This window comes from Dama dama, chromosome 11, assembly GCF_033118175.1.
Source record: "Dama dama isolate Ldn47 chromosome 11, ASM3311817v1, whole genome shotgun sequence".
Classification (NCBI taxonomy): Eukaryota; Metazoa; Chordata; class Mammalia; order Artiodactyla; family Cervidae; genus Dama; species Dama dama.
Genome location: NC_083691.1, coordinates 92,252,463 through 92,275,000, shown reverse-complemented (window position 1 = coordinate 92,275,000; position 22,538 = coordinate 92,252,463). Strand labels below are relative to the sequence as shown.

General features: G+C 44.6%; 1 protein-coding gene across 6 annotated transcripts in view; it reads right to left on the bottom strand.

Moving 5' to 3' along the window:
* TET3 (tet methylcytosine dioxygenase 3) overlaps positions 1-22,538 on the bottom strand; it is a 111,783-nt gene that overhangs the window by 35,625 nt on the left and 53,620 nt on the right. For all 6 annotated transcript variants that reach the window (XM_061155751.1, XM_061155748.1, XM_061155753.1 and 3 more), the window contains one exon: positions 19,288-21,409. In XM_061155751.1, the coding sequence (XP_061011734.1) occupies positions 19,288-21,409 (2,122 nt within the window). The remainder of the gene's footprint in view (positions 1-19,287; positions 21,410-22,538) is intronic.

Here is a 22,538-nt window from a genome sequence, read left to right as displayed (position 1 = left end):
TGATTGCATAATATTGTGAATGCAATTAATGACACTAAACTGTGTGCTAAACAATGATTAAAATGGCAAATTTTATACTACATATATTTTAACACAATTTTAAAAAAAGAAAGGAATAAAGTACTGATACATGCTACAATGTGGAGACACCTTCAAAACCATTATGCTAAGTGGAAAAGTCAAGACACAAAATATCACGTATATTGCATGATTCCATTCAAATGAAATATCCAGAATAGGTAAATCCATAGAAACAGAAAGTGGAATAATAGTTACCAGAGGCTGGAAGGAGGGAGGAATAGAGAGTTACAACTTAATAGGCGCAGGATTCTATTCTGGAGTGATGAAAGTGTTTTGGAATTAGACAGAGGTGATTATTTCACAATACTGTGAATGTGCTAAATGTCACTGAACTGCTCACTTTAAAATGTTTAGTTTTATGTTATACGAAGTTCACCACAATTTTAAAAAACTGATTCATACAACAACATGGGTGAGTTTTATATGAATTTTTCTGAGAAAGAAATAAAAGACTATGTAATAGTAACTCCGGAAAATGCTATACTGACTGGATAGTGTAAGGCTATAAACAAACGAACTTTATACAAATACTGTAAAATACTGTACTATGGCTGGTAAATTTGCGTCATGTCTAGGGAGACATGCAACTAAACACAATGTGGTATCCTGCAATGGTTCCTACAACAGAAAAAGGACATTAGTGGAAAAACTGACAAAATCCAGAGTCTATAGTTAACAGTACTGTACCAACATTAAGGTATTAGTTTTTTTTTTTTTTTTTTTTTTTAGTTCTACCACTTTATTGCTACCAACCCATTTCCCTCCACCCTCGTGCACACATGCTCAGTCATGTAATCCCATGGACTTCAGCCCTCCAGACTCCTCCGTCCATGGACTTTTCCAGGCAAGAATACTGGAGTGGGTTGCCATTTCCTTCTCCAAAGGTATTAGTTTTAAATGTACCATAATTATATAAGACATTTATATTTAGGGTATATTGGGTAAAGGGCATATAGGAACTCTGCGTCAACTTTGCAACTCTTCTGTAAATGTAAAATGATTTCATAACAAAAAGTTTTATGAATAGAGCTTCCCTGGTGGCTCAGTGGTAAAGAATCCGCCTGCCAATGCAGGAGACACAGGTTTGATCCCTGACCCAGGAAGATCCCACAGGCCATAGAACAACTAAGCCCGTGCACCCCAACTACTGACCCAGTGCTCCAGAGCCCGGGAGCTGCAACTGCTGACGCCCACGTGCCCTTGAGCCGGCGCTCTGCAGCAAGAGAGGCCACGGCAATGCCTGCTCACTGAAATCAGAGTAGCCCCCGCTTGCCACAACCACAAAAAAGCCCAAGCAGCAGTGAAGACGCAGCACATCCAGTGAATAAACTAAAAGCTTTTTTAAAAAAGAAAAAGAATTTCTCCAAGGAAAAAAAAAAACTTTTTTTTTTTAAATAAAACACTATGCAGGGGACCCTAATTTGCTGCTCTTGTCCTAGAGGAATTCTTGGCCACATGCATCAAAACATGTACAAGGATTTTCACAGCAACATTATTCACAGTAGTCAAAACTGAAAACAACTCATAATCTAGCAGCAATGGACTAGACACATAAGACATAGTAGGGTCATATAACAGCATATATCCTGCAACGAGAACTGACAAATTGCAACATGGTTGAGCACCACACCACCACAATCAGTGGAAGAAGCACAGAACATAATAAATACAGCAAGACTGTATTTAAATAATATTCAAAACCAGGTTCAACCCACAGAGATCCATGCATAGGTCTAAACTAAATTAGATATTCAATGATTTTTACCTACAAAGAACTGGCAATTTCATATAGCTCAATCTTAATATAAAGAAAAACTAGGAAATCATCGTCACAAGTCAAAAGAGTGGTTGCCTCTGGGGGGTGGGAGAGAAATGTGATTGGGAAAGGCATACAGGGGATTTCTGGGGAACTGGAAATGGCCTACTACTTGATTTAGACAGTGGTTACACAGGTGTTCGTTTCATAAATATTCATTAAACTGTACATGAATGTTTTGTGTACTTGCCCTATATATGGAATTCACAACTTTTAACAGGTAAAAAATTAATGCTGTACCTATTCTATGTAGAACATTATGCTCAGTTTTAGGGGGAAAGCAAGACAGAACAATAACTAATTGGGCCTTTAAAAAGTTTATAGTCTAACAGGGTAAGATAAGACCCACATATAAGAAGGTATGTTATAGCACTTCCAGTCAAAGAGGAAAGATTCATTTTTCAATGCACAGTGTTGGAACTGGGGGAAAATTTGATCCATACTGAATACCTTGCCCCAAAATGCATTCCAAACAGTTGAAAGATTTAAATACAAAAAATTAAACAAGTTCTCGAAGGAAAAAAATGGATGAGTTTAAAAAAATAATCATGGAAATGGAAAGGTCTTCTCTAAGTATAAGATGAAATTCTGAAGCCAATACACACAGACCCTCCCCAAACTCTGACAAATATAACTAAAGAAAAATTTATAGTAATAACTAGCAAAAGTCAAGTCAAAAGGCAAAACACCACACTGGGGAGAAATACTTGGATCTCACACCAGACAAACGGTTGCTTTCTTTAACATATCAAGTGCTCCCATAGCAAAGTAAGGTCAATAATACAAGAGGTAGAAGAAAAAAAGATAAAACCGGTTCTTTGAAAGGGAATGAAAATGGGTCAAACATATGTAAAGGTACAATAAAGTACCAGTTTTACCTTTCAGATGAGTCACCATCAAAGTCTGATAACTCCTCATGTTGGTGAGGGTACAGGAAAACAGGCAGTATGGAAAGTAATTTAGCAATATATCAAAATTACAAATGCCCAATCTGCTTGCCTCAGTAATTTCAAAGAAATGTCAAATTCTCCTAAGAATTTATTTCTAGGGACTCAGATATACATACATATGTACAAAGTGATATGTATATAAAAGAATACTCCCTGCATTATTTGTAATGGCAAAATATCAGAAACCTATATGTCCAGAATACATTATGTATTATAAGTATATTATAGCACATCCATATAATGAAATACTAAGCATCTACCAAAAGGAATAGGCAGCTCCAGATTTACTGACCAAAAAATGACCTCCAAGATATTTTAAGTGGGAAAACAAGCAAATTTCAGTATAGCATGTGTCATATGTTACAGTTAGTATACACACCATCATACATACGTCAGGATATAAGCACACATAAAGCTGTGTCATTACCCACACTAAGAACAAATGTAAGAGTTAGACAAGGTTTGTGAAAATGAGCTCAGTTGTATTTCTGGTTTAAAACAAAAAAACAAACGGTTGGCAATGGTGTGCTCATCAGCAGAGGAATTAACAACCGATGGAAGTTGTCTACTGCTTGTGGTTTCTGCTCAGGGAGACTCTTCATGCCACTCTGAATTAGTGTCATGGTCTCCTAACTGGTCTCAGCCCTCCAAAGACCATCCTACCCAACACTACCAGTTATGCTCTCAAAACAATCTGATCAGACCAGTTTCACGCCAGACAGAAGATAGAACCCAAATTCCAGAGCAGAGTCCACATGGCTCCCAAGCAGTCATCTCTGCATACCTCTCAGCCTCTCCTGCAGCAGTCAATGCAGCTCCTTTCACACAACCATGCAAGACTCCTGTGTCTTGAAACACGTTTTCCCATGGGCAGCAGTGCCTTCATTTCTTTCTTTCTTTGGAAAACTCATGTCTTAAGGCCTAGTTTAAATGCCACCTTTTCTGTGAAGACTTTTTAGACTTCTTACCCTCTGGACTCCCTGAGTACCTTGCATACAACGAAAATATCAAAGCAGGGATCACATTTTTATTGTTGCCACATCACAGCAGAATGAACACAGATTTTACAGAGACCTGGGCAACTGGTGAGTTATCTTCCTAGCCTCTCTAATCCTCACACCTTCTTGTGTAAAATACATAAAGGGCCAAGTGCAGTATTTGGAGTGTAACATGAACTCAATATACAGCTGCTGTCTAGGCTCTGCCAAACAAATTGTATGATTGTGACCAAGTCACACAATACTTAGGAGCTTTAGAGCAGTGAAAGTAATGTTTCTATATTTTAGAATTGTTGAGGATTACATGAGATGTAAGGTACCTAGCACAGTCCATGACCTATCAATGTTTAAACGTTTTAATCCTTTTCAATGAAATATACACAATACCAAATAGACACAATTTTGAACCATAAGACAGAGAGGATTAAAGAAGGATGTATGTGGAGTGGGGGAGGAAAGAGACCAAGGTAAGGGTAGGAAGAGAACGTAAGAATATGAGTGTTGGAAGTAGTGGTCTCAAAGCTCTTCATAGGCACTAGGATACTAGAGTCTGTATAGAAAATAGAACATAGGAATATGCCAGAACTTTGCGGCTCTTGCCGTTTCTACTGTCTGCAGAAAAGTCAAAGCAAGGGATTGACTGTAGGGTCTCACACTGGAACTGGAATGTAATGTAGATTCTGGGGTCCCAAATCAGAAAAACTCAAAACTTACAATGAAAGGCAGAGAAAGGAGATTTTCATGAGGAAAATCTTGGCAACTCCATCCCAGCAGCTGGGGAAAAAGATATGAAGCTCCAAAACCAAGTTAACCTGGAAATTAGATGGTCAGGATCCTCTGGGAAGGCCACTCACACACAAAGGGCAGACATAGCTCCAAGTGCCAAGCAAAACCAAAGGCATTCTCTTCCTTTCCTATATGGAAAATTCTCTCCCTTTTCCTATACAGATGCCTTGCAGTTTACAAGGCATCCAAATAGTCCTTTAGAAGTCTTATTTCTCTTAATTACATCCCTTTCCCTGATTTTATGTATATATATTAAAAATACATAATACATTATATTAAAAAATATACATACATATAAAAATATATAATACATATTAAAATATATAATACATATATATTAAAATATACATATATATATCTTTCCCTTGATTAGATGCCTGTATGGGGGAGAAGATATTCTGCAGGAAGAAACTGGACTTACAGCCAGTTACACGCTTCGTCATAAACTAGTGCTATGGCTTCAGTTGTGTCCGACTCTTTGTTACCCAATGGACTGTAGCCGCCAGGCTCCTCTGTCCATAAGGATTCTCCAGCCAAGAATACTGGAGTGGGTTGCTGTGTCGTCCTCCAAGGGAGCTTCCTGGTCCAGGGATCAAACCCTCGTCTCTTACTTCTGCTTACATTGGCAGGTGGGTTCTTTACTGCTAGCGCCACCTGGGAAGCCCTATAAAACTAGTATATGTTCTCGAATTTAATTCTTCTAGTTTGCATACATATTTACATATATAAGAATATATACCATTATATATGTTCCTCTTTCGTGTGGCAATGGGCTTTCACTTAGTGCCAGACAGGTGACAACATTTCACAAGGTTGGGATGAGGTTCTATAGAATATAGTATATGCTTTGAATCAGTGACAAATGTATGCTTCTGTTTTCCCATAGTGAAATAAGGTTTGTTAGTACTCTTGGTGTTGTCTCATGCTATTAATCAAATCCAGTAGGCGAGTTGATTCTATTTATATTTATTATTGTAACATATGCATGGTCTTCTGTCATTTTACGTTTTCCATGTTTTCTGGTTTTCTTTCCTATCTTTTAAAATAGATTTTGTGTTTTATTTTACTCCCCCCCTGCCCCACCAACCTATAGAATGCTTTCAGTAATGCTAATAGTACTTTGGGAAAAAAAGAAGTCAGCACCCTTACACAATTTCTCATACTTCTTCCTTCAGTTTACCTCCTGCTTTTTGTTGGTATCCTTGTGAACATATTTTCCCCCTCTATTATAAAGAGATATGTAATATAAAACAAAGTTCAAGTATAGTGTAAATAAGTAATTACCTTTTGTTTCAGAAAAACAATACATTTAGTGTTTACTGCCAGCCCCTTCACACCACAGATCAAACTTCCCTGATCTGTTACTTATTAGATTCATCTCCAAAAAATTTGAGTTCTAACATGTTTGGAAATGTTTTTATGAAGCCTTTACACATGAATGGCAACTTTACTGGGCACAGAATTCTTCAGTCAAACATTTAATCTCAATATCCCAAGAAATGCAATTCATACATCCAACAAAGAAGTCACATCCAGAAAAAAGAACCCTTACTGATCAATAAGAAAAAGAAACACAACAGAGAAATGGGGAAATGGCTTGAACTCTACAAAAGAGGACATACATTAATCATGAGGGAAATGCAAATGAAAGGCACAACAAGACATGATTATACACCTACCGCAGTGGCAGAAAGCCTACTGATGCCATTTGCTGGTTTAGATGTGCAGTGCTACCGGCGGGAGTTTAAACTACTACAGCCACTCTGGAAAACAGACAGTACCTCCTAAAGCTGAACGCATACAATTTCAGTCCTATATACACACCCAGTGGTAGCATATAAGTGTGTACATGCACGTACCAAGGGATGTATATAAGAATGTCTGATAGCAGCATGACTCATAATAACCCCAAACTAGAAACAACCCAGAAGACTACCAACAATCTAATGGATAAACGGTGGTATATTCATAAAATGGAATACTGTATAGCAAATAGCTATTGCTACACACATATAAACCTCACAAATACTGAACAAAACAAGCCAGAATGTAAAAGAATACATACATGTGAAGTTTAAGAACAGGCAAAACTGATCAATGTGGTTAGAAGAGTAGTTACCTTAGGACAGGAGTCAGCAGACTTTTTATGTTAAGGGCCGGATGGCAAACATTCAAGGCTTTTGCAGGGCATGCAGTCTCTACACCAACTATTCATTTTTGCTAATGTAATGCAAAAGCTGAGGAAGGAAATGGCAACCCACTCCAGTGTTCTTGCCTAGAGAATCTTGTGGACAGAGGAGCCTGGTGGGCTGCTGTCCATGGGGTCACACAGAGTCGGACACAACTGATGCGACTTAGCATGCATGCATGCATTGGAGAAGGAAATGGCAACCCACTCCAGTATTCTTGCCTGGAGAATCCCAGGGTTGGAGGAGCCTGGTGGGCTGCCGTCTATGGGGTCGCACAGAGTCGGACACGACGGAAGTGACTTAACAGCCGCAGCAGCAGTGCAGAAGCAGCCACAGACAGAACATAAGCAAATGAGCGTGACTGTGTTTCATTAAGACTTCACGGACATTGAAATCTGATCATATGATTTTCATGAGCCATGAAATACTATTCTTCTTTTGATTTTAAAAAACAGTATAAAAACATTAAAAAAAACAAAACTGTTTTTAGCTCACAGCTGTAAGCCAGAATTGGTCTGCAGGCCACAGTTTGACTTAGGGAGTCAGGTGTATACAGGTATATACAGGTAGGGGTATACAGAGGTTTCTGATGTGATGGTAAAGTTCTGTTTCTTAAAAAAAAAAAAACTGTTATTTATTTTTGGCTGCACTGGGTTTTCACTGCTTTGCGTGGACTTTCTCCAGCTGCAGCGAGCGGGGGCTACTCTTCGTTGCAGTGCGCGGGCTTCTCGTTGTGGTGGCTTCCCTTGTCGTGGAGCACAAGCACTACGGCTTTCAGAAGCTGCAGCACAAGGGCTCAGCAGTGTGGCGTGCAGGCTTGGCTGCTCAAAGGCATGCGGGATCTTCCCAGACCTGCGATTGAACCTGTGTTCCCTGCACTGGCAGGTGGATTCTTTATTACTGAGCCACCAGGGAAGCCCTCAACAGTGTTTTTTTTTAAAAAGAATCTAGCTGCCAAAACAGAAGACATGAGTTCTATCCTTGATCCAGGAAGATCTCCCATGCCTCAGAGCAACTAAGCCTGTGGACCACAACTGCTGAGCGTGCGCTCTGGAGCCCGTGAGTCACAACTATTCAGCCCGCATGCAGCAACTACTGAAGCCTGAGCACCCTACAGCCCGTGCTCTACAACGAGAAGCCGCCACAACAAGAAGCCTGCGTGTTGAAACTGGAGAGCAGCCCCCGCTCACTGCAACTAGAGAAAAGCCTGTTTTCAGCAACCAAGACCCAGCACAGCCCAAAATAAACAAAATTATTAAAAAAAAAAAAAAAAAAAAAAACTTTGCTGAGATTACTCCACTTTTTAAAAAATATTTATATTTGTGGTTGCACTGGGTCTTAGTTGCTACATGCAAGCTTTCTCTAGTTGCAGTGAGTGCGGGCTTCTCACTGCAGTGGTTTCTCTTGCAGCACAGGCTCTAGGCACACAGGTTTCAGCAATTGCAGCTTGCTGGCTCTAGGGTATGTGGGCTTCAGCAGATGTGGCTCATGAGCTTGGCAGTTGTGGCTCACGGGCTCAGGTGCTCTGTGACATGTGGAATCTCCCCGGACAAGGAACTGAATCCATGTCCCCTGCATTGGCAGGCAGATTATTATCCACTGTACCACCAGGGAAATAATAAAGTTCTGTTTCTTGATCTTGATGTGGTTATACAAATACATGCTTTTTGTAAAACTGTATAGGCATTCCTCATTTTATTGTGCTTCACAGATACTGTTCGTTTTTGTTTTGTTTTTTTTTAACAAACTGAAGCTTTCTTGCAAACTTAAGATGAGCAAGTCTATCAGTGCAATTTTTCCAACAGCATTTGCTTTCCTCTGAATTTTGGTAATTCTCACAATAGGTCAAACTTTTTCATTATTTTATATGTTACGGTAATCTGTGATCTTTGATGCTACTGTTTCAAAAAGATTACAACTCACTGAAGGCTCAGATGATGTTTAGCATTTTTAGTAATAAAGTATTTTTAATTAAGGTATGTATATTTTATATATATATAATGCTATTACACCCCTAACAGACTATAGTATAGTGCAAACATAACTTTTATATGCCCTGGGAAACCACAGATTCCATGGGACTCACTTTAATGTGATACTCACTTTATTCCAGTGGTCTGGAACCAAATCTGCAGTACCTCTGAGGTATGCTTAAGATTTGTATACCTTCCTATATATGTTTCAATTAAGAGAATGCTTTCTCCCTCAAACTCCCCTCCCATCCAGGCTGCCACGTAACATTGAACAGAGTTCCATATGCTATATAGTAGATCCTTGTTGGTTATCCATTCTAAATACATTAATAGTAATGTGTACATGTCCATCTCCAACTTCCTAACTATCCCTCCCCGGCCCCCACCCTGGCAACCATAAGTTCGTTCTCTAAGTCTGTGAGTCTCTTTCTATTCTGTAAGTTCATTTGTATTATTTCTTTTTCGATTCCACATATAAGGGGTATTTCTCCCTCTCTATCTGACTTACTTCACTCAGTATGGCAATCTTTAGGTCCGTCCATGTTTTTGCAAATGGTATTTCATCCTTTTAATGGCTGAGTAATATTCCATTGTGTATATGTACCACATCTTCTTTATCCATTCCTCTGTCAGTGGACACTTAGGTTGCTCCATGTCTTGGCTATTGTAAACAGTGCTGCAATGAACACTCGGGGTGCATGTATCCTTTTGGATCATGTTTTTCTCTGGATATATGCCCATGAGTGGGATTACAGGGTCATCTAAAAAGTATATCTTTAAAAAATAAAAGTTTAAAAAACCAAGTACGTATAACCAACTTAATTTTTGGTTAATTATTGGTAGGAAATCCATCATCCTTGAAATTCATCTTGAAACTCATTCAGATCATTACCTGCTGATTTTTATTTATTTTCTTTCATTTCAAAAACAGTTTCTATTTTATCTTTGACTCCTGCCTTTGTTCAATTTGTTCCATGATTTCGTTGGCAACAGCAGCAAGTGTTCCCAATATTCCTGACAGAACTAGTCTGTGTAGAGGACCCCTTCTGTCTCTCTTCTGTATCCCTCCTCTCCACTCTGACTGTGTTCATTTCTATTTTCCACTCTCACTCTGAGTGATCTTTCAAGCCTGTCCCTCCCCCTCACGGATCTGCTTTTTAACTCTGATTCTGCTTTTTGCCACTTCCAATGTATTCTAAGTGCTTCGTGAAACGGCATGCTTCTTGCACAGTTTAATCCATTCCTCTCGTGACTTCCTTGTAATTTTAATCTAGAAGCTCATCTTTCATTTCTGGTTTCACAATGAACTTCCCTGAAGGTATAAATCAGTTATTCAAACTCTTATTTCCTAATATAAGTCTTCATTTGAATGTTATGGTTAATCTTTCCACTTCCCCCTACAGAATCTGAATGGGTTACATATTGGATTTTTTACTTATTAATTAATCATTCAGTGGAGGAAGTCTGCCTCCTGGCTTCCTCACCCCTGGCACTACTAACACTTTGGACTAGATAACTCTTCACGGAGGGGCAGGAGGTGGGGGTGCCCTGTGCGCTGCAGAATGTTAGCAGCATCCCTGGCCTCTGTCCACTAGATGCCGGTAGAACCGCACGGGCTGTGATACCCAAACCTGTCCTCGGACTTTGCCCGGTGCCCCCCGAGGGGAAAAGGAGGTAAACAGCATTCAGTTGACAGTCATCAGTCTAGACTCATTTGCCTGAAAGCAGAATGGGTAGAATCTCCTTATTCTTCTGTGTTTACCTGGACACTAACTCAAATTCTTCCCTTAGAAACTAAACTTGGAGAATTAGATGTTATAGAGGTTTCAATTATTAGCTCAAAAGTTCAGCAGCCCAGGAGGATCCGGATCTGGCTGTGAACAGCTGCAACTGGGAAATTTCACCTCTATGCTCTCTGTTCACTGGGGCCAATGCCTCTCAATCTGTATGTATGTCTAGGGGTGGAGGCTTGGGCTGTGCCCTGGTCTGATGCTAAGATTCTGGTTTATTTTCTCATATAGGACCGGACTGGTCACTCTGATCAAGTTAAGATATAGCCCTGTGGTCGGTTAGGTGGTTCAGCAGATATTTTTCTCTGCACCATGGCCTTTGCTTGGTGCTGCTGGCCCTGGGCTCCAAGGCTGGCTCCTAAGATATGGTTCCTCAACTCTCCAGCCAACCATCCTCACCCCAGACCTTAACGGAGGTTATTAACCCCATCAGAAACTGGAATAGAATAGGAAACGGAGCCTATCTGCATTCCCGACTTCCCTAAGGGCACGCCTTCTAGATGGGTGGTCTCCAGCCCATCCTTCCAAGCTGTGGAGTCCTTCTGACCCTCCACTGTTCCCCCCCCCCCCCCCCCCCCCCGCCCCGACACTGGGAGTTGTATACACCTCGTGTCATCATTATTTCCATTCAAATTGATTGTTAGCTGGCAGATAGCCCTTGGAATTCACAGTTTAAGACTGGGGCCATTTTCAGATTTCAGTTGATAAAATGTTCCCTTCTATTTTTGTTTGTCTTGGTTCCTTTCATCACATTTCAGAAAAGGAATATTCTACTACCTTGCTATTAAGTCATCATTTTTCCTTTCAGTGCCCAGTGTAGGATTTCCTCCTTCTTCATAGAGATAAAGTGACAGGGCAAGGAAATGGTTCAACTCTTCTTAAAGTAAAATCTCTTACGTCTCGCTTTAAGCAGTGAGAGAAATGATGTTTTTTCCTAAAATACACTGTGGAAGCTCTGGGGTAGAGCTCAGGAGAGCAAAATCCAATTTTCGCGAATATGCTAATGTGGCTCTAGGTCCGCTTTTTTTTTTTTGCCCTGTACACTTAATTTTATTCTCAAAATAGAAAAATATGCCCTGTTCCACTTTTGCACAAGGCTGGGGAAAGAATGTAATGTATCCTTTGTGCTATCAGGAAGAGATATTAAACACAAGAAACTACTCATTACTGCCTAACAGAAAGAGGAGTCCTTAAATTCTAAAGGAAACGTCTACCTTCTCTACACCACTCTACACAGAGATCAGGACACCCACACTGTTCCACTGGGGAACCTCATAGCCATGTATAGATACAGGCACAGGCATTTCTTTTCTTTACAACACTGACAGAGAGAGATGGTTGATAACTAATGCATAGGCGTCAAGATCACACAAAGGTTTTATTGTACCCATTTTTTCCAAGCAATCCTATGTAACACTTCAGTTTCCTGATGTAATTTCAGTGGACATAAAGCCAAGCACCTTAAGTTTATGTAACTAATTCCATTTGCATGAAAATCAATAACTGCTAGAACGTTGCCTCCTGCTAATTACAAATCCTCACAGGCAGATGGTTGGGCCCCATCCTGGATCAGGTGCGCCAGATGAACTTCTTTAAAATCTCGGTCATCTGCCTGTGAATTCATGAGCAGCAAACTGGGCCTGCTGGTGGCAGACAGAAACACTTCCATAACAATGGGCACACTCACTGATGATAAAGATGAAAGGTAAGGAGATCATGCCCAAATCTATCCGATATCTTTGTAGAACTTAATATAGAGGTAAAATGAGGCCAATCAGTTGACCACAAAATATGTGGAGCACCACCATAAAATCAGCAGCAGTCTAGATGCTTTAGAAATACAACGTTCAGTTCCTGTTCTTAAGGAACCTGGGATTTAACTGAAAAGACGAGCATGCATATAACAACAAATCATGTAAGACAAAGAAGAACCTGGCATTAAATCCTGACCCATCTTCAGCAGTGATGCTGTTAGCTCTCCCTAACTATCTGTTTGTTGTAACCTATCCTCTCCTCAATTATACTTCCCACATCTCTTCCACACTTCCCTCAGGGCCTCCTGTGTGAGATTCTCTGCCATGAAAGTTAGTATCCTCCGTTTTTGATCTACATAGTCAGCCTGGTGAAATGTCTATAATTGTGACTTCAACTACCATCAGTCTGCTGAAGAGCTTCCGACTCCCAGATCCAACGAAGTGCACCCCGGCTGGTCCCACAGACACCTCAAAGGCAGATGCCCAAACTTGCTTCCCTGCCAGTAAGTCAGATCCTGGTGAATAGCACCACCATCACCCAGTCATCCACCCGGAACCTCAGGAGTCATCCGTGACTGCTTCTTTACTTCTACATTCAACAGGCCACTGAACCAGTTAATTCTTCTCATCCTTTCTTTTATGCACCCCTCCTCTTCTTCCCTCCTACTCAATGTCATTCTTACTTTAGGCACACATTATTTCTTGCCTGAGCTTGCAAACTGGTTTCTCTGCCTTTGGTATCATCCCCTCTTCCCCCGAAACTCTCCTCCCCAGCCACTCCCACTCTTCCACCTAACACACCAGTCACACCAGAACTACTTGTATTTCTCCACGCTTTCTCATCTGCACATCTTCATGTGGTTTCCATCTCTATAATCTTCATGTCCCTCTGCCCAGAACACTCTACCTTCTCCCTATTAATCTACTAGACTCTATGTATCCTTTAAAACTCAGATAAGACAACACAGAAGTTCTTTCTGAGTCCCTCCGACCTACTATACAGTCAGATTCCCCACTATATACTGGTATACAAATATTCTATTGCCAAAAATAAAAAAAAAATGTAAAAGACCCCATGAACTGTAGCCTGCCAGGCTCCTCTGTCCATGAAATTCTCCAGGCAAGAATACTGGAGTGGGTTGCCATTTCCTTCTCCAGGGGATCTTCCTGATCCAGCGATCGAACCCAGGTCTCCCACACTGCAGGCAGATTCTTTACCATCTGAGCCACCAGGGAAGGACCTTTAAAAGAGATGAAGTTCTTTTTCATATCAAACTTCATGCAAAGAAGGAAACTATATTCTCATAAAAACCATAGGAAATTGGGACTTCCCTAGTAGTCCAATGGTTGGGAATCTGCCTTGCAATGCAGGAGACGTGAATTCACTCCCTGGTCGGGGAACTAACACGCCAGAGCAACGAAGTCCTCGCACTGCGCTCCTGAGTGCATGTGTCACAGCTATGGAGTCCGTGTGCTGCAAGGAAAGATCCCACATGAGGTAATGAAGATCCCCCGCGCCACAGCTGAGACCTGATGCAGCAGGAAACTTACGGGAAACAGACTTCACTATAAACAGAGATAAGTTTCTGTGTCTCCCATTCAAAACTGTGGTTCACACTGAAGTCACCCCATGGATACTGCGATCAGCTACATCTGCTGGACAACATTCGCCCCCCAGCCAAACTTCCACCATGTTCCAGGCAGAGCAGCAGCTTTCCTTTTTATATTTTATTTATCTGTTTGCGGCTGTGCTGGGTCTTCGCTGCCTTGCAGGCTTTCCCTAGCTGCTGCGAGCAGAGGCTGCTCTCCAGCCGTGGCGCGCGGATGTGTCATCGAGGTGGCGTCTCTCATGGCAGAGCACGGGCTCCAGGGTTCCCAGGCTCCCGAGCTGTGGCACATGTGCTTAGCTGCTCTGAGGCATGTGGGATCTCCCCAGACCAGGGATCGGAACTGTATCTCCTGCATCAGCAAGCGGACTCTTTACCACTAAGCCACCAGGGAAGACAAGGAGATGTTTTTCTTGAATTGATCTTTGGCTATTACTTTAGGGCAAGATGGTCAACTGAACAAAAATACAGCATTCCTATGAAAACAACCTCTAAAATCTGTCTGAATTTCCTGTTTTCAATGTCATTTATATGTCTCCATCTACCTGTGGACTACTCCTCACAGACAGCAGGACAAGATATGAAAGTTAACACACCTCCTTACCTATAAAATGACGAGCAGATAATCTCAAAGAATGCTTTTCCCACAAAAACATCATCTGGACTCATTCCCTGTCCTAAGCTGGTTTCCCTGTGAATGTCCCCATTTCTGAGAATAGATAAAACACATAAAGGGCCTAGTCAACAGTCACTGCAGTGCATCATCCTGCCTCCGACAGACTGTCACAGGAAGGGTAAGTGGTGGTTAGAAGAGTCTCCAGTGTGTGCTCCCAAATACTACAAATGCGTCAATATTCTCTTCTCCCAATAATTCAATACAGAACTTCAATTTGGGCCATGTTTACCCAAGTCTGTACATATCATACTACCTTTTGGAGTAAAGCATCTCCTTTCATGTCTTTTAAATTTATTTTTTTGAAGCCCCAAGAGGTACCTTTAATTGCAGTATTTCAAGATTCAGAGAACAAGTAGAGATGAATCCCAGCCATGCCTTCAGAAAACCTGTAATCTCCATACAAGTGCAAAACGATGCTCTTGGTGCTTGGGTTACTGGTTAGCTAGCGGTGCCCATACTGGCCAAAGTTTCTTATGCGGCAAAAATCACCGTGGAGCTTGAACATTAGGTTTCTGTTGCTATGCTCTAAGACCTTTTCAAGTTTTTATAAAGTTGTTCCCATACATAAATCGTCTGTTATGAGAGCTTAATGGCATCCCCAAATTTCACCGGCACTTCTACAGAAAGTGCTTCCTGCAGTCTGCACCTTTCTACATACCACTGTTGAGAGGCTGAGTTTCTGGAATATGAGATGGCTCCCATCTGACATTAATCCCAGAGTGAACAAGCTTCATTCCCAACCCTTGTCCCAAGCTTGAGTTCACAGAGATAAATTCCACCACACCAGCTGAATTCTGCCAAGCCACCTGTCCAGACTTCAACAAAAACCTCAGCACCTCCAGAAACTGTTTCCAAGTGAATCCTTCCTTCTTCGGCCCTCTCCATTCCTAACACCACCATTTTAGTTGGACTTATTTCTCAGTGACACAATTTTAATCACAGTAATCACAGTGGTCCACCTGCCTAGGTTCAAATCTTACTTCCACCATGCTAGCTCTTTGACTTGGAAAAGTCACTGAATCCAATTTTGCAAGAAATTGCAGGAAACATCAAGAAATGAAAAAACATCTTTATGACGGAACTACTGATAGTATCTATTTCATACAGATGTTACAGAGGATTAAATGAGGTAATCATTGCAAAGCAGAGCCTGGCACCGTGCCTGGAACAGAGCAAGCTTTTCCTATACTACTTCATTACTACTGTTGTAGTTCTTACTGTTATTCTCAACAGCTTCCTAACTGGTCTCCTGCCACAAGGTAATCACTCTTCACCAATCCATCTTCTGGGCCACTTCTAGGAGGAGGCATTTCCAAAAACATTTCTTGGTTATAAAATACATATTTCATTAGAGAAAAGTCAGAAAATATAATGAGAGAAAAGTACCCCCCAGTCTGACAGAAGTGACTTTTAGGGCCCCTTATTTCCCAGCATTTGGAGGAGATCTGTTCTGATCATAGGAATTGGGGGTCCCTCCCTTTCTCTCTTCATGTTTGTAGATGTCTGGCCTGCCTTCCTTGTGTTTAGGGCCTCATTTGCTGTTTCTCCTCCTCCAGGGAAGGAAATATTCTTATATGAGGCTGAGGACATAGTTGATCCATAATAAATATTTTAATTGTGGAATTCAATGATACAGATATTGGGATGAGATCTCATGTTTGGTAAAGCTAATTTTTTTAAACTTGAATTTTAATTCCACTGTTGATGTATTTCTTCCTAAGCTTTTCTCTATTTTTTGAAAGGTATTTATTTTATTTGACCGTGCGAGGTCTTAACTGTGGCAAACAGGATCTTCAGTTGCAGCACGTGGGATCTAGTTCCCTGACCAGGGACTGAACCCAGGCCCCTTGCATTGGGAACATGGAGTCTTAGCCACTTGACCACCAGGGAAGTCCCCTCCCTATTCTTTCTTTAACCCTAGGTGAGCTGATCATTTAAATACTTTTTGCATCTGCTGTTTTCATTTTTAGCATTTTTCCATAATTTAACATTTAACAACACAAGGTGGGTTTGGTTCTAATTCTTTGTTTAGCATTAGATAGCATACAAATATTTTATCTGTATTACATGTAAATAAAATACAAACGGAGTAGAGCTCCTCTTACCTCTTGCCCACTGCCCCTGCCACCGCCCCGCCCCAACCCTGCCTGGCAACAGGTTGCCACTGTTGCCACACTGGTTTTCTCTGAGCTTTGGCTCACGAGCTTCCAGCTGAATCTTGTCCTATCCACTGGGGGGCTCCTCTGGCCTAAGAATGCAGGGGCGCTCTGAGGGCTCAGGTCCACCGTGAGCTGGTGCCTTGGGTCCTACAAGCCTGCTCCTTAACCACGCTCATGAATTCCTCAGGCTAGCGTGGCTACCTTCTCATGTCACCCCACCTATGTTCACTACAGTTTCCAAAGCCCGGCTCCGAAAGGTAGTTTCCTAAGCAACGCACTGCCCTCCATGATGACAACCAGGCCTGGTGTTTCAGAGCACTATGATAGTTCAACCACTTCCATATAACAGCACAGGCACTTGGCTGTGATAGCTACTGACTGGGCCACTGGGCATTTCATCATTTACGTTGTCTCTTTAAGCAAACCAAGACGTCCTTAGAAGGTAAACCGTTTCTCTTAATTTTTATCCTATTGGTCACTAGGACTGGGCTAGGTAAACAATAAATGACTAATGAATAAAGTAACAGCCAACACTTTTCTTCCTTCATAATATATATGTTTTTACATCCTTTTCTTGCTGTTTTGCACTTGATAACAGCTTGATAACAGCTAAGCACTCTTACAGTGCTTCTTACATGCCAGACACAGTCCTAAATGCTTTACATATATTAACTAATTTAAAGCTCAGATAAACCCTGGTGACAGGGTACTACTATCCCTATCATTTCAGGCATGAGGAAGATGGGATTAAAATTCAAGTTTAAAAAAATCAGCTTTACCAAACATAGTATTTCATCCCAGTATCTGTATCACTGAATTCCACAATTAAATACTTATTATGGATCAACTATGTCCTCAGTCCCATATAAAAATATCTCCTTCCCTGGAGGAAGAGAAACAGCAAATGAGGCCCTAAACACAAGGAAGACAGGCCAGACATCTACAAACATGAAGAGAGAAAGGGGGCCCCCTAATTCCTGTGATCGGAACAAGTCTCTCCAAATGCTGGGAAATAAGGGGCCCTCAAAGTCACATCATTATTAGACCCAATAATGAAGAGGGTCGGCCCTCAGTGGAAACCACAATCTTAGAGCATGCTTGTGAGCCTTTGGCAGGACACTGCTCCTCTGTTCACCCTTGGATTGGAGCACTGAGGCCAACTTTTCCTTGTTCCTCAAGAGATTTCTTTGTCACCAGCCCCACTGTCTTGTACCCCAGGAGTCTGGGATGGCTGGAGCAGGCAGGACAGCCCAGCTTCTCCTTACCAACTGGGATACAACAGCCCAACAAATCACAAAACTGACCAAACATTTTATTTAAACAAGCAGAGAAGACAGCCTTCTCATAAGATCTATTAGTGTATCATAAAATCACAACAATTCAACATGCTTATCATCAGTATCAATGTGTTTCTTGGCCAACATCTGACACATGCACATCTTTTATGGAATGCTCAGGAAGGAGCAGAGATCCACATTCTAGAGTGGACCTGGAGTTTCCTGAGGCATCCATGACCTCCCCCGAGACAGCGAAATCCCCCGGAGCAGCCACCCAGGGGCCTGGTGCCCTGCTTCTATTCCAGAAGGCAAGGCTCAGAAACAGACTTAATTCCTCAGTGCTCTTAACCACACCATGGATTCAACCATCGCCTGAAATTAACTACATCCAAATGTAACTGAGGGCCTGATCTACAGTCTCTCTGCCCCTGCAACTCAGGCTGTCCAAACAGAACTCATCACTTCCCCACACGTGTGTTTTCAGAGCCCACTACCACCAAGCCAGAGACCTGAGCTGTCCACACCCCCAGAGCCCCTCCTCAGAGGTCACTAACTCTGCGGCCTCTCCCCACCTACTGTTTCAGTCCAGGCCCTTGTTATTTCTTGCCTGGCTCACAGTAATACTTTTCTTACAGGCTCCCCCATCCATCTTTCCTCCCCACAAGCTGGAATAGTCTTTCAGAAGCACAAGCTGGAGATTGCTGCTTTAAAACCCTCAGGAGCTCATTATATATCACCAGTAAGATCAGGCCAAACTCCCAAGCGTGGCTCCCTGGGCCCTGCGTGCAAGACCTGGTCCCTGCCTGCTTCTCAAGCCGCCTTTCATTCATCCCCACACAGACTCCTCCCCTTTCGCTTTCCCAGGCCAAGAGCCGCCTAAATAGGCCTTACCCTGTCACGGCCACCAAGCTGTTGCCTCTTCTCGGCACATCCTCCTGACAGGCCTGCAGGCCTCAGCACAAGCACCACCTCCCGCAGGAAGGCTACCATGATGCCTTCACCTCAATCTGTACAACAAAGCGCCACCACTGACACATGATACACCACCCGCATCATGTTCACTTTCCTTCAGTGTCTTCTCCACTAGACTGCACGCTCACTTCTGTGTCCACAGGGCCCAGTGTGGGGGCCAGCACACAGCAGATGTTTCTCAAATCAAAGTCAGAGCCTAGAAATCCAAGCCCACCAGGCCTCATCCCCTTGCCCTTCCCTGACAGCCAGAAGGACTTACCCACACAATCACAGGTGGGGAACTCGGCCTGGGCTCTCTTGGCAGGTGTGTCCAGCAGACTCTTGGTGGGTGTGTCCAGGTACTTGAGAGGCGACTCCAGGAAGCCACTGAGGGTGGGTGTGAGTGGGTTCTCGGCCTTGGGGGGTGTGGCCTCCTGGCCTCCCTCCTCTGAATGGAAGCAGGTGGTTGAGAGCACAGTCACAGCCCCTGAAGACTCGATCTTGATTTGCTTGGGAGAGCGGGTGGCAAACGGGCTCTCGGGGGCTGGGAGACAAGTTGGCTGGTTCTCAGGGTCCTGAATGGGCACAGACGGGGGGCCAGGAAGCCCAAAGCTATCCCCAAATTCAGCCTCAAACTGCCGGATGAGCTCTTCCAGCTTGTCGTCAGCAGGGGGAAGAGGGCCAGTGGAGCCTGGGTGCAGGGCTGCCACGGGGCTGGGAGACCTCATTTCCTGAGTAGGGGCCAGCAGGCTGTCCCCGGAGGGACTAGGTGCAAATAGCGCAAGAGAAGGTTCTGGGGGCAGGGGGACAACAGAGCCCTGTGAGGCGGGGACGGGGGCAGGTGGGTGAGCCTGCACGTCCTCAGAGGCTGGGGGCCTCAGTCCTTCCAGGATGATCTGCCGCAGAGGCGGGAAGAGGGGCTGCGCTTCTCGTGGCCTGGACTTCTTGATGTGGACAGGCTTCCGGACACCGGGCTTGACCCCAGGGCCAGCTCTGTCGGCTCCCACGGGGCCTCCAGCCAGTGCCAGGGGCTTCTTCTTCTTCTCCTTGGGTGGTCTGTCGGCAGGCCGAGGGGCAGGTGAGCTGGGTGGCGCCCACCAGCCAGGAGCAGGAAGCTCGGAGGGCGGCGGGCGGGAGGCGTCATGGGCCTGTTCCAGGAAGAGACTGCGCTTATGGTGGAGGTGCTGCTGCAGGGCCGTCTGGGCCTTCTGGTGGGTGTCGGGCTCCGAGGACGGGGTGGGCGCCTCCCTCTGGAGAACGGGGGACGGGGAGGACGAGGGCGCCTCAACCTTGACCTTGGGCTTGGTGGGCAGGGCCTCGGGCCGCTTGAATACTGACTGGATGTAATCGCTGGCACTGCCCAGCAACTGCTCCAGTTCAGCCATGGGGTCAGGGCTTGGGCGAGGCATGGGCCACGAGCTCTGGGGAGTTGCCGGCGGGGTGTCGGTGCCCCAGGCCTCAGGAAACTCTGTTCTCGGAGTTGCTGCAGGGAAGGCAGGGCCGTCAGGAGCAAAGGACGGGTGCTCTTCAGGAGGGCCCACAGGCCACGAGGGAGCCCGGAGGTAGGACTGGGGAGATCTGAAAGGGGCAGGAGGGGACAAGGCCTCGGGAAGCGGGCAAGAAGCCTGGGAGGTGGCGTGAGAAGGTTGGGGGAGCGCAGAGGAGAGTTGTGTGAGGGCCTCAATGGCAATGGCGGTCTGCAGGCTGATGTTTTTCTCCTTGGCGATGCTCAGGGCACTCTGGGACAAGGGCAGGCCCTCCAGAGGAGGTATCTGGGGGACCTCGGCATTGAGGAGTGGCCCAGTGATGGGCGCCGGGAGGCCAGCGTCCCCAGAAGGCAGAGTCCCTGGGAGCCGAGGCCGCTCCTCACCTCCCTCCACGACCACAGACTTGATCTTCCCCTCCAGCCACTCGAGGTAGTCAGGGCACTCCGGGCCGTCGCAGTTGCAGTTGGGCGGTTTCATGCCATGCCGCGCAAGGGCCAGGGCCGCCTGCAGCGTGTCAAGGTCTTCACTGCTGGCAGAGCAGCTCTCAGGCCCGGACCTGGGTCCCCTGCTGTTGTTCCCAGCCTCACGACTCATCTCACGGTTGAAGGTTTCATAGAGCCGGGTGCTAAGGGCTCCATAAGAGGACACAGCTTCGGCCACAGCCGAAAAGGCCACCAGGTCGTGGGCATCTTCCAGGCGAGCGGTGTGAGCTGGTCCTGGGGCCGTGTCCCAGCCGGGCTTCTGGTCTGCTTGCCAAGGACTCCCAGCACCCAGCAGGCTGGGTCCAGCAGGTTCTCTAGCACCATTGACCGGCGCCCCTGAGGCGCTTAGCTGCCGTGAGTCCCCATGGTACACTGGCCCTGAGTCCATCTGACCTGGAACAGGTCCATCAACTGGGCTGAGCTCTGAGCCTGTCTGGAGAGAGAGAGAGGGGAGGAGGAAGAAAAGGGAAGAAGATGAGCCACGATACATGAAAAGCACTGTTCTGTGCCACACCAGTGACAGGCACACCTAGCCCTGCTTTCCGCCAGCCCTCCCTGTCTTCTGACAGAGCCTGAGCCCAGCACATCGCCGCACACCACCTCTCCCAGCGGGCTGCACCACAGAAGCGGATCTCTAGCAGATCCTAATGTGGACATTAAATGTGCTCAGGTCCTTTCTGGGTCTCATACTGATCACACCGATGAAAGGCCCCTGAAACCAAGCATCTGTTGAGGACACACGTAAAGGTCTTCGACGATGACTGAAGTGACACCAGAAGCTTTGCTTTCTGCCGGGAGGAGCCACGTGACAACGCACCAGCAGGGCGACGTGTGTGTGACGGGCAGGGAACAGGCACCTCTAACTAACAAATGCAGTCTGGACAAGGGGCCAGTGTGGCTTCTTGTGGGAAGGAATCCACCGTTCTTTTCTTGGCCTGTTACTGTCCTCACTCCAGCCCAGGCTGAGCACAGGGGGCTGATGGGACGACCTTCCTAGCCCAGCCCCAGGCCTGAGGAAGCTCTGATCACCCCCATACAGCCTGTGTTTAGCCCCACACCAAGCCATTCACGCCGATGACAAGCGAGTTCTTGCTGGGAAGAAGATCCAAGCTTCTTCCCAATCCCAGGAACCAGCATTATTCGGCTGACGTCCACCCGAAGGACACCAAAGGGGGAGAACACAAGAGGAAGTGGGCTGGGGCTCCGGCCCAGCAAGTTAAAGGGAAGGCAAAGAGGCAGAAGTGGGTTCGCATGAGTTCACCCCACTGGAAGGGAAAGCTCTTCCTTGCAGTAGAATGCAAACAAAACAGAGAAGGATACGGAAACTCATCAGTGGAGGCTACGAATAGCAGATGAAAGCTTGGCAAAACAACTCTCTAAAAATGACTTAGTTACAATAGCAACTTAGAAATCTGGCAGACACCACTTTTACCAAATGATCAAAGTTATCACCATGTGATAAACCAACATCATGTGCCTCTTGACATGCTACATTGAGGAGGAGGATATAATACTCACACAGACCTGCAACCAGAACATATAACCTAAACTTAATCATGCGG